The 15612-nt window shown below is 38.3% G+C and overlaps 1 protein-coding gene across 1 annotated transcript in view; it reads left to right on the top strand.

Moving 5' to 3' along the window:
• Positions 1-6118: 6118 nt before the first annotated feature.
• The window catches only part of LOC135681074 (nuclear pore membrane glycoprotein 210), a 33911-nt gene continuing 24417 nt past the window's right edge, over positions 6119-15612 (top strand). The window contains exons 1-12 of the mRNA XM_065195361.2: positions 6119-6383; positions 7683-7747; positions 8692-8814; positions 9428-9559; positions 10535-10628; positions 11013-11076; positions 11507-11593; positions 12068-12200; positions 12937-13065; positions 13905-13973; positions 14655-14761; positions 15359-15493. Coding sequence (XP_065051433.2) covers positions 6163-6383; positions 7683-7747; positions 8692-8814; positions 9428-9559; positions 10535-10628; positions 11013-11076; positions 11507-11593; positions 12068-12200; positions 12937-13065; positions 13905-13973; positions 14655-14761; positions 15359-15493 — 1359 coding nt within the window. The 5' untranslated portion in view covers positions 6119-6162. The remainder of the gene's footprint in view (positions 6384-7682; positions 7748-8691; positions 8815-9427; positions 9560-10534; positions 10629-11012; positions 11077-11506; positions 11594-12067; positions 12201-12936; positions 13066-13904; positions 13974-14654; positions 14762-15358; positions 15494-15612) is intronic.

Here is a 15612-nt window from a genome sequence, read left to right as displayed (position 1 = left end):
GAATTATTTCAAATGCCTGATATCGAATAGCTGAGAGGGTTCTCACTTTTGAAGCATTAACTGAATACAATCCTATGTTCTTTCCATTCAGAATGGTTGTATCTGGATAAGATTATCGATGCGTTGGCAGTTGGGTATGGGAACGTTCACATATTACCTAATCAAAGATGGAAAGAGGGGGTTCACACAAATGTTTACGGTCATAATGATCAAGGAATGATGCAAATTAGATGATGATTTAGGGGGAAGAGGATTTTTTCAATGTTGCCTATATTTTGTTATGTAATTTGTGCATGTTCCTTTCTTGAATGATAATGCTCTTTCCAGGGCCTATTTTAGTGTGCAGTATTAGACACTTTGTTCAGTATTAATTTAAAAACGTACAGTATTGATTTCGAAAATATGCGGCTATCTCAGATTCCTGCTTTGTTCACAAAATGTGAATGTTCTCGTCAGTTCGATGTAGAGTTCGTGTATTGTAATTCTCATATAACCATCGGAAAGACCTCTTATCAAAACTTGAAACAAAGCGAAATGCCCAGAACCAAAAACAAAACATCTCCTGTAAATGTCAGCATTGCTGTAAATTTCGTAATTTGATCTTGTCGAAGATAAAACATTCAGTAATAATTTATCAGTTGCCATATGATGCTCTGGGCATCTAGCAGAAGCTCACCTAACTCAGCTAAAATAAAGATAAAGAGCCTAATAAAACAGTTTTGTTTTACTGTCCAGACAAAACAGTAAAAGTAGTGATTCCGTTTACAAGAGATAATGACTATGTTTCTATTCAGGTTTTGTAGCTTCTGTTTGTTTTGTTGCTGTTTTGAAATGTAATTATTGATTGTGTATATATATTATCGTCTGTCGTTTGTGATTTCTCCGTCATGGCCTACACACGTTTTCAAAATTCCGGCAATTTCCTCGCTACACTTGCATGGCAAAAATACCTGGGGTTTGCGGGGGTTTGCATTGATTGCAGTAAAAAAATTTCCTATAAAAAATATGCTAATAATTGTGCAGTATTGAGAATTTCTTAAAATAGGCCCTGGCTCTTTCTTTGGACCATCAAATATCCCAAAGTCTGCTCTAGGAATGACAAAGGGTAAAATTTTTTAAACGTCCTGTGACAGGCTATTTAATTTTGCATTTCAACCAAGATCTCAAAGGCATCTTGATTTTGTATTTGAAGCGCTAAAACTCCTGCGTTTTGTACTAAAAAGAGATTTTGGCTAATTTTATTCAAAAGTCGTGTCTAGTGACAAGCGGGGCTTTTTATCCCTTGACTAATGACCAGCCGCACCCCGCCCCCTTCTCCTTGTTTTGAACTTGGCAGGAACACCTCAAACCTGGATTTCTACAGAAAGAGCCTGGAAAATATGAAACTCATACAAGTATTAATGGAAGATTAAGCCGTATGTTTTGAAAATAACTTATTAAAGTATTCCAATCTTTCCTCAATCTTAAATAATTTTCGTTACTGAATAATATCTGTGTTTTTTTTCTTAAGAGATTCTTTGTCCTTTTTACCATGTCTTTCTCATACAGAAGGAGCCCATCAATCTGCAAAATTATCAATTTGCACAAATGGGTGGCATAAGGATCTCTTAGAACCCATTTTTCCAAATGATGTTGTCAGATATCTTTCTGAAAAGTCAATAGTTTTATAAGCACATGTTCAATGCCTGTCCATAATTACGCATAATTAATTGTACGGGTATCATACTAGGCTAGTAGGAGCTAAAGCCCCTCTTTATTTTTTCAAAGAAACGCTTTAAAACCATAAATTACCGTTTGATGAGAATGAAGTCATTATTTTGCTAAATTTCAGAATATTGCGTGTTTAATCGAAAATAATCTCGTCTTCTACGCTGGAAAGAGAAGTTGCTTTCTCTGTAAAATCTTAGAAGATAGTGTCGCGCTAACTAAAAAATGGCTTTAGGCTTTGGGCTTTAGTCTAACTTTCAAAATCTGCAAACCACTTTACATCATTTGACACCTAAGTATTTTGCCACCCTTTCAGAGTTTCAAATACAGTCAATTTGACTGAGAATCTTCTTCCCAAGGCAAATTGTGAAAAAAAGAGACATTAAATTTCGGCATCTTCTGAATTTCCAATTAGAGTGATTTAAAATATTTTCCGGGGATAACAGGGATGGCGCCACCGGGGGTGCTTGGGGGGGGGGGGGGGGTTAGGAGCCTCCCAAAAATTCATTGAGCCCCTCCGTCGACACTTCAATTTTTGAAAAATTTTAAGCAATGTCGGCACTTTCATAACTTCCACTTAGTGTTTTTTTATTTTTTTCATTGTTTGATTTTTTTCAGTTTTTTTTCATTTTTTGAAATGGAATTACCACAGCGGAAATGGTGTTATATTAGATCTTTGTTGGTGGTTCACTCACTTTAGGCACTCTGACATTACGGCCCCCCCAGCATTTCTTTTCTGGCGCCATCCCTGGGGACAAGCCCCCGTTTTGCTTGCAATATAATTCCCCATTTCGTCATACATTGCATGAGATTTTGAGAATGAATTATGTAATAAATATACTAATTTGATAACGGGTTATGCTCGAAACGTCGTTTATTTATTCATTAATTTTTTCAAGTATAATTCCTAGTTTAATTGAATTATGACATACGTTGCACTGAAATGATTCCCAGGTACACAAATTTGTGACACACTTTGCTTACCCGACATCGGTCCTGGCCGTGTGGAAATTTTTGAGCCATTCGATTAGTTCCTTAGGGTACAAAATAGCTTTTTCGTACCTTTATGTAGAGGAGTTGTAAGTCCATAGAAAACGGAATTTTACTGATCGCACTTGCAAGATAAACCACAGTGAAATCCGGGTCAAGTCACTTGAATCTTTAAAGGGCCTCTCCAGCCAAATTTTGCACTTGCATTTTATTGGCCAATCTAAAGGAAATGAACCTGCTGATCACGAATTCGTTATTTATTTTTCGATATTTTTTACAGTTGATAAAAGATAAAAGCTCTTGCATTTCGATAACTGAATTGAATTAACCGACAAAAATTTTTCGGTTTGGTGACACTGTGACGCAGTTTAGAAGTCACAGTGTATTTCGTTAGTCTCGCCTCAAACCGAATCGAACTTCGGCGATTCGCAAATTGAACACTAAAAGTGATAGTACTCTCACTTCTAATCCACCGGCTTTTAGTTTGAGCATTCCAGATATCAATTCTGAAGCCTTTAGTTTTGTTCATCGTTTCTGGAGAACAACTGAAGTGTCAATTTCGATTAATACGCGAGGGAAGAGCTGGAACAGGAAACAATAGCTTTGTGGGCCTACACAGGTGATCAAACAAAGTCGTGACACAGCATGGACACATTCCGACTCGCAAACTTAGAATGATTGTAAACATTTAATATTTTTCGATCCTAAAAAGCTCCTGCTCTAGATTTAGATGCCGTTATCAACGCGTGACCATGACTCTTTCACGATTCGATGGAAGATATACGAGATTGATGGCGAACAAGAGCCGCACATTGTGACGTCAGAATGTCACAAAGCTGATTCGGCCGTTGTCGTTTTTTTCTCGAAAAGGTGCAATTTTAAGGCCTTATAACTTCTAAACTAATTGTAATTTTGCAAAAACAACGACTTTGCCATAATACACGCACCAGTTGCTAACATTTAAGTCCAAAAACAAATTTTTTTTTGGCTGGAGAGGCCCTTTAAGATAAATAAGCCTGTTTGAATAAACACAGTCATACATTGGATAAATGGATGTGCCATGCGATATTATAGATGAGACATGCGACCACAACCGCAAAGCAACGATAATCGGCTGAACTGGTCAAGAGATTTTCAGACCTCAGCTAGTAGTTTTGATAAAGAAGTTATAGAAACTTCCGTTTATATGGAATTTTTTGCATTTTCAAAACTTCTGCTAGTTTCAAAGTGGAGTAATCGAAAGTGCTAGAAAGTGGAGTAATTGAAAAAAGGTTTCGTCCAGAAAACGTTTATCATAACCTTAAAGTCTAATAGAAAGCACAAGCTATGCGAAAAAATGCAGAAAAAATTGGCGCCTTTTTCAATGTGCCGAGCAACCTTATTCCGCATGCGCAGTAGAAAAGTTAGCAAGGCTCAACCCTCTTTTGCATTGAGTCAGGGTCGAGTCAGCCCGGGTCGAGTCAGCCCGGGTCGAGTCAGCCCGGGTCGAGTCAGCCCGGGTCGAGTCAGCCCGGGTCGAGTCAGCCCGGGTCGAGTCAGCCCGGGTCGAGTCAGCCCGGGTCGAGTCAGCCCGGGTCGAGTCAGCCCGGGTCGAGTCAGCCCGGGCCGAGTCAGCCCGGGCCGAGTCAGCCCGGGCCGAGTCAGCCCGGGCCGAGTCAGCCCGGGCCGAGTCAGCCCGGGCCGAGTCAGCCCGGGCCGAGTCAGCCCGGGCCGAGTCAGCCCGGGCCGAGTCAGCCCGGGCCGAGTCAGCCCGGGCCGAGTCAGCCCGGGCCGAGTCAGCCCGGGCCGAGTCAGCCCGGGCCGAGTCAGCCCGGGCCGAGTCAGCCCGGGCCGAGTCAGCCCGGGCCGAGTCAGCCCGGGCCGAGTCAGCCCGGGCCGAGTCAGCCCGGGCCGAGTCAGCCCGGGCCGAGTCAGCCCGGGCCGAGTCAGCCCGGGCCGAGTCAGCCCGGGCCGAGTCAGCCCGGGCCGAGTCAGCCCGGGCCGAGTCAGCCCGGGCCGAGTCAGCCCGGGCCGAGTCAGCCCGGGCCGAGTCAGCCCGGGCCGAGTCAGCCCGGGCCGAGTCAGCCCGGGCCGAGTCAGTTATACATTTAGTTTACTACAATATGAGTAAAAGGAAAAAATAATATTCAAAATGGCTCGGAAAAGTGGAACAAAATTCACTTGAACTCCTCGTCCGACGCTTAATAATGAAAGCAAGCGAAATTATTTCCAATCGAAAGCTCGGTTTACACTACAAAAAGCTACCCGTGTTCAACCTGTGTTGAGTTCACCCACGGTAAACTGTCTTCAATTTGTATTCTAAACGGAAAGTGGGTCTAAACTTGGTTTCCAAACGAAATTGTGAGTCAGTCCGGATTGAGTCAACTGCCAACTCTGATTCTCTCTTGAATAATTTTGAAAGGTTTTCTGCCGAACGTTATGTTTCTCTTCACTTAAATTTTTTACCTCCTCTTCCTTTCTCTTCCTGCTTTCTCCAATTGTTTCTACTGATTTCCTTCTCATTTCTTCAGCTTGTTCCATTTCTGCTGTTTGTTTCTCTTTAACTTACTGGGATGCTTCTTGCTGATCAGCAGGGGCAGATCCAGCAAAAAATCTGACTGAGTTCCAGACCAAGGCTAGGGTCTTTCAGGGAATTGCATCGATAATCGTTCTGTGCACCAAGGAACTTACCCTGGATCCGCCTCTGATCAGCAATTGCTGCATCAAAAAGCTCCCTTACCTTGCAAGGAGAACATGTTTTTCTGTGTGCTCAGGGTTAATTCCACTTGCACTTCCTTCTCTTCTATTTTTGGACTTATTGTTGGTGAAGATATTCTGGAAGCGATCTCTCACTGCTCTGCAGGAAACCAAATTTTGGCCTTTCTACTTGCGAAAAATTATCCACAGTTTTTCTCCACCCATCGCTCCTCGGCCCACCAGGACACGGCGAAATTTCCCGGTGCGCCCTTGCTTCGAGTTATATTTTTCAAACAACTTTCGAAAGGCAATTATTAATATTCGCACAGAACTAAAATTGATTACAACCATCAATTGACCTCTCGAAAGAACGTTTGCATAAAAAGTTCGCCGTGGTTATGGTTTCGGCGTCATAGATACAGTTTAGTTTAGCTTCACCATTAAATTGAGAAAAACTATATCAATCCTGTATCAAATTTCCACCAGTTTTTGCCAATTTCTCGTAACTGTATAATTTATTGAATGGTTTTCCGATATCTTCAAAAACGCCCAAGACCTATGATTAACCAAGAATTATGACTAACGCAAATTAGTTTCTTCACTTAGACTAATGCGAATTATTTCAAATGCCTGATATCGAATAGCTGAGAGGGTTCTCACTTTTGAAGCATTAATTGAGTACAATCCTATGTTCTTTTCCATTCGTGACCAGTTAAGGTGGTAACGGTAAGGTGGTTCCTGGGTTTATTTATTTACTCCGCAGGGCAGCAGTGGAATGCACGTGCGAAAATGGCGGGATTTGGGAATGGCTGTCCCACTACACTAAAGCTTTGGGCTATGATGGAAGCCTCTTTTCTCATTTTGCAAGTATTAACAATATTCTGTGGATCAGCCAACTCATATACTCCCGAAAATTCGTTGAATGTGCCACAACTTCTGCTTCCTAATGCGGCAACAAACACTATCCCGACGAACTATACTCTGAGGGCAATGAAAGGGTGCTTGCATTGGTGAGACAGTTTTTCGGTTTTTATTTCATTAAAGGCCTTGTCAACGAATAAAGATAACTTTTTATCTCTTTTTGATAATGTCATCCTGTAAACAAAATTCCAGCAATTAAGCCAGGCATAAATCAGCCATGTAACTGCATGCATGCAGGGGGGCACCGGGGGCTGTGCCCCTCAAAAAGAAAATTGGGACCAAAACTTGCCCCCTCTGGCTACAGTTTCTCCAAATGATTTGGATGATTTTTATTTTGTAAGATAATTGCTTTTGAAACGGACCGTTCACCTTTTGAAATAAGCAAAGAACTCAGTTATACAGATACACTTGACTACTTGGAAAATTGTCAATGTTTCAAAATATTTTATATTAAAATTGTGTCAATTACGGCTGGGGTGCCAAGGTGAAGAATTGGCCTAGCTTTATGTTATGCCATACTTGAAATGAACTATGCTAGGAACAGGGCTGTAGCACTAGCCCCACCCTTCTTAATGCTGAAAAGTAGCCAATTTCTGCTTTTGTTATTGTTTTTTGCAACATTTTCCACAAAGGGCCCACTTGGAGACACCAAGGAGGCATTACAATCAAACCTCAGAAAGTTACCTGATTGAGGAAATTGATTGCAAAGTTTTTAAGCATGTAATTCTCAGCCCGTGCAATCTGAAACATGTGCTAGTTTTTGCTTGAAAATATGAAGTAGCTTCTCGAATTATAGTGTACAGAATCTGCAGAATCACACTGTTGTGTAGTTGTCTTTCAGCAAGGGCTGAATGTCTTTTTGTCCATGGTGTAGATTGATGCACCAAGAAGGCGACAAAACACACCTTTTTGCCAGTGTGCTTTGGCTCACATTTTCTTTAGATAAATTCTAACTCGAGAGATATCTTTAGAGGAATTTTTTGGTTGTGTGGCTAAAGAAACCTCAAAAATTGTTTTTAAAATTCTGTTGTTGATGTGTTCTGTTCTTAACTCAAAGCTATTTGCAAGCTTGATATATTCCCAATTAACACATTATTCACTGTTATGAATTTCTTTCTTGTTTAAAAGCCTGCCCCCTCCACATATGATTCTTGCTTGAGTTTGCCCACCCCAGGGAATATCTACAGCTACCTGGCTAGCATTAACCTTGACTGAACCAAAGCAAAGGGCTATAACAATGCAGGAAATTTTTGATAATTTCAAATTGATAAATTAAACAAGCTTACAAGCTAGATGCTTTATTTAAATTGTGGTTTTAACAAAAGTCCTTTGTTCAGCTCCTGAAATTATAACCTGAGAATTCAATTTGTGTTGATGTTTTCCTTCAGGTCATCTTCAAAGCCCGATATTGCCAAAGTTATTCAGCTGCCTGACAAAGATTCTTGTCCTACAGGTATGGATTATTTCTTGACCTGATTGTTGAGATCTCAGATTTTGCATATAAGTTCCATATTTCTTGCAGTAGTTTTATATAATATACCTAATTACCAAGTTAAAAAATTGTCTTGTTTCTATAAGTTCAATTTAAGACTGCCAGACTGAAGCATTTTTGCTTGCCTTCAATCTATTGCCTGTACACAACTGCACCCACTTTGCATATTGGCAACACAAATACCATCCGCAATAACATTTAGTATTATTAACAATACAGTTTCCTTAGTGTGTGTGATTACAGGCCTGCAGGTGTGCAAGAATCAAAATTTCCAATCTGGACACTGCACTTTAGATCAGGTACTTTAAGAAATTGTAGTGTTACTAATGTCATACATTAGTACCAAGGAATCTTGTGCAGCCTAAATGCAAAAGCATGATGATATGTGAACATGCAATATATTGCAGGCATCCAACAAAGTTTTCTGTCTTGACTAATAAGATAAATTTTTATTTAGAAAATTTTTACTAAATGAACTGGCACTCAAAGGCATTAAATTTACCTTTTTTGCTGCTATTAGATGAAAACTAAAGAAGATCTTGCATGCTTCAAACATATTTGCCAAGTTGCGTTGTATTTACCCATCTCACTGAATTGCTGATCAGTTTCATATGATCAAAAATTTTGCTGGATTTTATTTATTAGGTTTCCCATGAAAGGAGCCTCTCTTCAAGAGACCTCCTAACAAATTTCTTATCTTTAATGTTTAATCTAATTATATCTTTATTGCTATTTTTTGTCTTAGAGGTTTTTGATATTTGTAACGTTTGTGTTGTTTTGTCGTAGTTTAGATAAGTTTAGCTAGAATTCAGAATTAAATTGAAGCTGAACTTAACAGAACTAGTTTTCATGACTGTATGTATTTTTTGTTATTGTGCACATTTATCTTTTTGTCATTTTTGTAGATCGAATCTTTTCTCAAAGTAATGTAGAGACTGATAGGAATGGTTGTTCAAGATCAGCTTTAGTAATTGTCACTTCAACAAGCAAGGAGAAAGAGACTGCCATTATCACAGCTGAAGATGAATGTGAGTATGTCAAAAAATGTGTATCTTGTAGTAAGCCAATTAATAAAGGCATGACAAACCTAGCAGTTTACTCCAAAACCAATTGTATTTTGGGAACAGGTACTGTCAAGGATAAGTTTTCCCCCTATGTATGTATGTATAATTTGCCACACTGAAAGTATTTACAAGTTATAAAAGTTAAAAAAAATATAATACAATAATTTACTAGATGAGCCAAGGAGCTTGTTCAGCATAGATCCAACAAGGACTCTTGTCTTTGCAATTGTTTTGTCTTTGAATGTTTACCCCAACCACAAACTACTTTTGGTTTTTCTTCTTCAGTGGGAAGGATACTAAATATTCGAGCAATACTATGTTGAAATCTATTATAAGATAGCGGGAAATGCAATCACTTACTCCCAAGATTAAAAAGAAGTACTGTTTCACCAGTGCTTGATGCTGTGTTGGCAAAGCTGTACACACTTAAGTGTATTGGACAGGACAGTTTTTGCCCTTTAACTTCAAGTTTGATTCTTAATGCGATCACCAGATGTGGGCCTTCTCCCCATTTGATATAATCATTAGATATGTTGCTGATTTTAGTTTGCAATTTAGCTTTTGCTTGCTCTTTCAGCAACTGGAATTATGCTACGATGTGATGTATTTGTTGACACCATACACAGGATTGAGATTGCAACAACAACAAGAGAACTACTTTTAGGAGAAGCTCCTGAAGTTTTTGATGTATATGGTTATGACGAAGAAGGTTGTTGTTTTTGTTTGAATAAATTTTGATATATTTATCTACCCAGCTAATTAATGTCATTTATATTTTAAGGGGCTGTATCACAGTTTTGTAAACAAACCAAATACAAGGGACATTGTTCGTTTTGGCCTGACTTGCCCATCGGGATAATGGCAAATGGTTCTATGGTGCACCGATAAATTGTATTTTCTAAGCGAATTTTATTTATTTACTATATTACTATATATCTGCATTTGTACCAACTATCAAAACAAAAAGTGTACTTTCATTTTGGTCTAGGCTAAGGAAATGAAGCTACATTTAATTGTGACAAAGATATTCAATTTGTCTTTGTGAATTTAAATTGAATTAGACACTCTACAACAAAATGATCACTCCAAATTTGTCCTGCAAACTTTAATAATGTTTTTTGCCCATAATTTACATTAGTTAGGTAGGTTTTTTAGCCTCATTTCAGCCAATTTCTATAAACCACTCCCTGCGAGTGGCTGTATCCTAGCTGTAAAAGTTGTCTTTGTTTTTTTTGTATCGCCATTCTTTCTTCAAAGAAATATGGTGATAAGACTGAAGGAAGAACCTTTATTATAAGTTTCCTTTCATAAAACATCTAAAAATGCAAAAGCTTAGCAGGATGCGCACAAAAGACTGTTTTACTCCATATTGGTTTTCCTATTGAACATAGGTTGTTTCACCAGAACAACGTTTGCAAACTGCCGTATTGCCATGCAAGATGTCCCTTGTGACACAGCCCCTTTAAGGCCTATGCACCATCTATTTTTATCAGTTGACAAATATTTTGGTTGCCATAAAATAGGAGACTCTTTTCCTTGGTACTGTTTTTGTCACTGAGACTGTCTAAATATGCACATGGTTGTCTATTTTTTGAAAGTTAGCATTAATTAATCTTTAATGTTCTTATCTTTTCTTTTCATTAGAAAGCTACTGTAGTTCACTTAAATGCTTAATTTTTTGCAGGAAACTTGTTTTCTTCTCTGGGCAGTACAGTTTTTGAATGGCATTTATCACCTTCTACTGTTAGTGAAGTTGTTGACCCAGCAACAGTCTTGAGGTTTGTAGTGCTTACCGAATAATCTGTTCCTTACACATTTTGCTCAGACACTTTTATAAAATTTTCTTACAGTGGAAAGTTCAAGGGAAAGGTGGGGGGCTATAGTCTATATTTTTCTACATTTTCTGGCAAAGTAGCAAAATATCCAACATTTATGGGGCTATAGGACCCCATACCCCAGCCACTGTGCCCCCGAATTGCATTACACCCACTGTCTGCATGAAACATCATATATTTACTGTGTTTCTTATGCCTTCTGGTTTCTGTTCAAGGATGTGTGAATGGCTAGCTGCCTTGTTAGACATGGCTACTTGGCTTTGTAAGCAAATGCAATTGAAAAAATGTTCAGTATTTTCTCTCAAAAACGTGATCTATTATTTCCAGATTTCTGCAGTTTCAAGATACTTCTTATGACACAGAACCAGAAATACAAATTCTTGAAGAAAAGGTATTTTGATTTACTGTGATATTCAGAAAGTGAAACAAAGTATCATTTTGTTGGCCTGCCAGGGACAGTCCATGTTGACCTTAAATAAGAAAATGAGAAAAGCATTTCATGTGATTGATAGATAAAGTTGATATTGCTTTCATGCCAATTAAAGCATTTTATAACTCAAGATCTGTAAGGGTAATCTAGAATTTCAGCATAAAAAGGAAATCTCCACCACCTTGTGATCTGCTTGAGAATGATAAGCCTGCATAGTGCCCTGTGATCATTTCAAATTGAATTGTTTCTTTATTTGTTGCTTTGAGTACTGAAGTTTCTCAATTTTCTCAACTTTTCAGTACCTACTTATTTCTTGTAGCAAGGTTCTAATAAAAGAAACTGAGGGCAGGTTGAATATTTCTTTGCCATGCACCAGTCGTGTTTCTTGTAGGGACTTCAAGGAAGCAGTGTCATAATGGAGGGTATAAACACTGGAGAGGCTTTTGTTAGTGCAAAGCTAGCCCATGCGGAGTACAAGGTTTGTTTTTAAAATTGTTTAAGTATCTGTTAATCAGTGCCTCGTTGCTTTTGAATACCTATTTCCGTACGTTTTAGGCTTTGTACACACTCTCCAAGATGTTTACTTATGATCTTTATGTATGTTTAAAAACGATTAAATAATTGCAAATAAGCAAATGACACTGTAAAATTTTAAAATAGCGGAGAAAAGTGGGATCGTTTAAAATAATACACAATCATTACCAAAGACTGTTGGAACACTGCCATATTTAGGATTAAATTTGTGACATCAACGTTCTGAAGTTATCCAAACTACTCCTACAGAACTCTTCACAATGTAAATTTACTTTAAATTGAAGTTATTTGTATTGCATTTGCCATCCACTTGTTTGAACCATTTTAAAGCCATTATTTTAAACTCTGGAGTAAGGTACGCGAAACTGGTTTGTTGTACTAATCTCTTATTCTTAATTGTATGTTATTTACTTTGCAGCACGTTTCTCCTTCAACAGTTAAATTGATGGTGATTGATAACATTGTACTTCAACCATCAAAAGACATGTATATTTTGATTGGCACCAAAGTGTTTTACAAGGTCAAGCAACTCAGACGAGGACATGCAAAAGGTAATTGTTTCGCAGGACATAAATTTCAACTGCGCCTTCATTGCTCTAATTTGCTCGCACTTACCCCCGTTTCTGCTACCAGTTGATTCAGTATAGAGCTATTAAGGTCACTATTAAGGTGCGAGGATGGCTCAGTTGTTAGAGGCGCTGACTACAGACCCAAGGGTCCGTGGTTCGAGTCCCTGGCATGACCAAACTTTCACCAAGAGTGGGGAGGGTCGCCAGCTCTCTGTAATTCCAGGTGTAGGAATCACGAGGTGTGGTCACATCGAGAGGAAGGACCAGTACACTGCTCGTTAAGCATAGCTTCTCAGTGTCCTAAAACTACTTTCGGATGCTAGATAGCCACAAATACAAATACAAATAGATCTCGTGTAAGGCTTCTTAAAACAAATAGACTATGCTGTGCTCCTATCGAGGTAGGAGTCTCCCGTCTTGTCTTCGTCTAGAGAACCTGTAGCCGTTCTTTAGACTTTTACTGGTCGAAATTGATTCCTTCTATTACCATGAAAACTTTAAATGATCAAATCAAATCTGCTTTCAAAATCAAACACAGCACACTCTGCAAATTTCCTGTTGTTTAAATATTGCATTTACATCGTACTTGCTTCGCATCTTCAACGTTTTTGCTCCATAGATCCCTATATAGTTAACATACTTCCATGTGTAATTCATTATAAAAGTACAACTTGTTTTTTATACACGATTCTTATGCATGCTGTCGCTTTGTCAACAGAAATTCAGATGCCATCGTCGCAGTACCGTTTACAATTGGACAAGGATGAGATTGCAGAATTAAACCATGCCGACTCGAGCATCACTGGTTTACGCCTTGGATCTGTCAAGGTCCTTTTGATTGATAACAGTATCCTTTCTCTTGTCAATCACATATCATTTGGATTTCATCTCTATTACTTTCACGATTTGACAAATTGATAGTAGTTAATACAGTTTTCTCAGTATTACCAGATACTGCTTTCTGAACCACACCAGAGGAGAACGTTAATAGCTGAAGATTCAGTAAAGCTGCTCATAAAAAGCAAAAGTTTCCCCGGCAAAAAATATTCCGCGTAATTTGGAGACTTTTTTTATAGCTGTTTGCCTTAAAAACAAGTACTGCTTTAAGATTTTAGTTAACAACAAGATAAACGCTATAACTATAATCTTTTCTTAAGGTTTTGATAGCTTAAGTAAAATTTCTTAAGTTGAGATAAATAAGAGATCTTACAACCCATGTATGTTCCACCTGCTCGTTGACATCTTTGCTATTCAGAAAGGTTATAAGTAATCAAAGAGTCTCAAAGGATGCTTAGGAAAAGAAGGTTTTGTCAATTGCTTCAGCATTATCACTTTCATTCTTTTTTATATTTTCATATTTCTTCTAAGCTTATTTTTAGATTGAGGTGACTATTAATGATAGTTTAATTCTATGTCGACTTTGAGAGAATTTATCCTCTATCAAAAATAGGTTTAACACCTCTTTTCCTTGTTTAAAGCATGCGATATAATATGGTATCATCGTTGAAAAGATTAGTTCTGTATTCTCATGAATATCTCTACATTCAACCAAAGAAAGAACATGAAACATTCGAGCAGACCATTGTTATATTTCTTATGCCTCCATTCTTAGTATTTCCTTGTTGATACTTTCTCTCGAAGGGCGTAAATGTTGATGTTTCTATTTTAACTTTAACGTGTAATCAGATGTTGCTCATACGAAGTCACTCAGACAGCCTTCAGCCACGATTCACGTTGTCGAGCCTGAGTCACTTGGTAACTTTCCTTTTTTGTCTTAATCTTTATCGGGATATTTCTACTGATTATGTTAATTATGCAAATGCCAGGTCACGTGTTTCTCCGGATGCTGATTGGATCCGATTGTGACCGGAATGGGTCATGTAATTCTTAAATGACACAAAGAAACTGCCATGTATGGATTTCAAATCGTAAAGCAAGCTAAAGATAGAAAAATTGCAATAGTTTCTTTCATTTCAATATTCTGATAAACTACATAGCCGGCTCATAGTGCAAAGAGATGAAAAAACGACCATTCCCTATCAGAATTACATCATCAGTGGCCAATATTCTCGTATCACATTGTCAGAGTCAAGAAAACATTACGGTCGCACGGCCACTGACCGGAGGAAGGTCCACGAAAAACAATAGAGGCTCCAATGATACACCCAAGCCACGCCCACTTTCTATTGTTTCGTGAGGAAGGGTTTGCCTTTTCTGGACTCTGCACATTGTTGTGCTCAGATCAGCTGGGCTTCACTGGAAGAAAGTTATTGATAAATGGACTGAGTCTCTCTAAAATCACTTAAGCAAATGACTACTTGGCTACTTTCTTCTCATACAAAATACAAAAGGCCCTAATTGCCTGACATGCTTTTCTTAAGTTATTGCTTTTTTTCTTGAGATATGACATATCTGGCTTGAAATTTATTTTTTCAGGATTTGCTATTGCGCCTGGCAATTCATGGGTGCTTCAAACTGGCAAGGAATATGTCATCAACGTCGAAGTATTCGATGCACAGAAGCACAAGATCCTAATAACAGATGTAAGACAACCTGTTTTATTTTCCGCATCCAAGCAAGATCTTAGATAAACACGTGGGCATTTTTTATGTCATTTGAAAGTAGTTCTCGGATATATACTCAATATACTACCTTGCCTGGTTTGTGATAGTAATTCACATTGTTATGAGTAGCTGCTTGTGAATAAGGCGCATGATAACATGCTTCATACAATCCGTAAAATACGAGGGTTTAAATATTTTAAGGAGGTTTTTGGATGGCAAACTGGAAGCCTCTTTCTGCTTTTGATTTATATGGTACAGTACTGACAGATAAATGGGGGGCAACTGGGATACCATAGGCACTTCCATTTTTCATTTCAACAGTGTATTTGCTATAAGTCAATTTCTGGTCCTTCTCGTTCCTATGCCCCAGCTTCCGAACCCTCTATCCAAGCCCCCAATTCAAGTGAAGCCTCTAATTCAAGGCCCCCAATCCAAATGTTGTCTTTCGGCCATGGTTTATGTATCCTATTATGGAGACGAGATGGGAAGTGTTCACGAGGTCTTAAAATAGATGCTGTTGTAAAAGTTTGTGGGTCAATTGTTTTTTAATTTGCATTCGACGAATTTTTCTTACAGAATACGGTTATGACTTCAATGCTTGAAGAAGATTTTGTTGGAATGAAATTCAAGTCTGCAAATAACTCATATCACCGCATCAAAGCCCTTAAAAAAGGAAAAACAGTTGTCAATGCCACGCTTTATGGTGTTAAGGTATTTAAAGTTCTCATGCGTGTTTTTATTGATGAATATAAAATCCATGTAATGTTTCACGTTGCCTGATGCTGGCAGAACGTCGTATTAAGCTTTGGTGTAATAGCCTACAATCATTT

Source organism: Rhopilema esculentum, chromosome 18 (genome assembly GCF_057945365.1).
Source record: "Rhopilema esculentum isolate cy_ngs chromosome 18, ASM5794536v1, whole genome shotgun sequence".
Classification (NCBI taxonomy): domain Eukaryota; kingdom Metazoa; phylum Cnidaria; class Scyphozoa; order Rhizostomeae; family Rhizostomatidae; genus Rhopilema; species Rhopilema esculentum.
The sequence above is the reverse complement of the archived record's forward strand: the minus strand, read 5'-3'. Positions and strand labels throughout refer to the sequence as shown.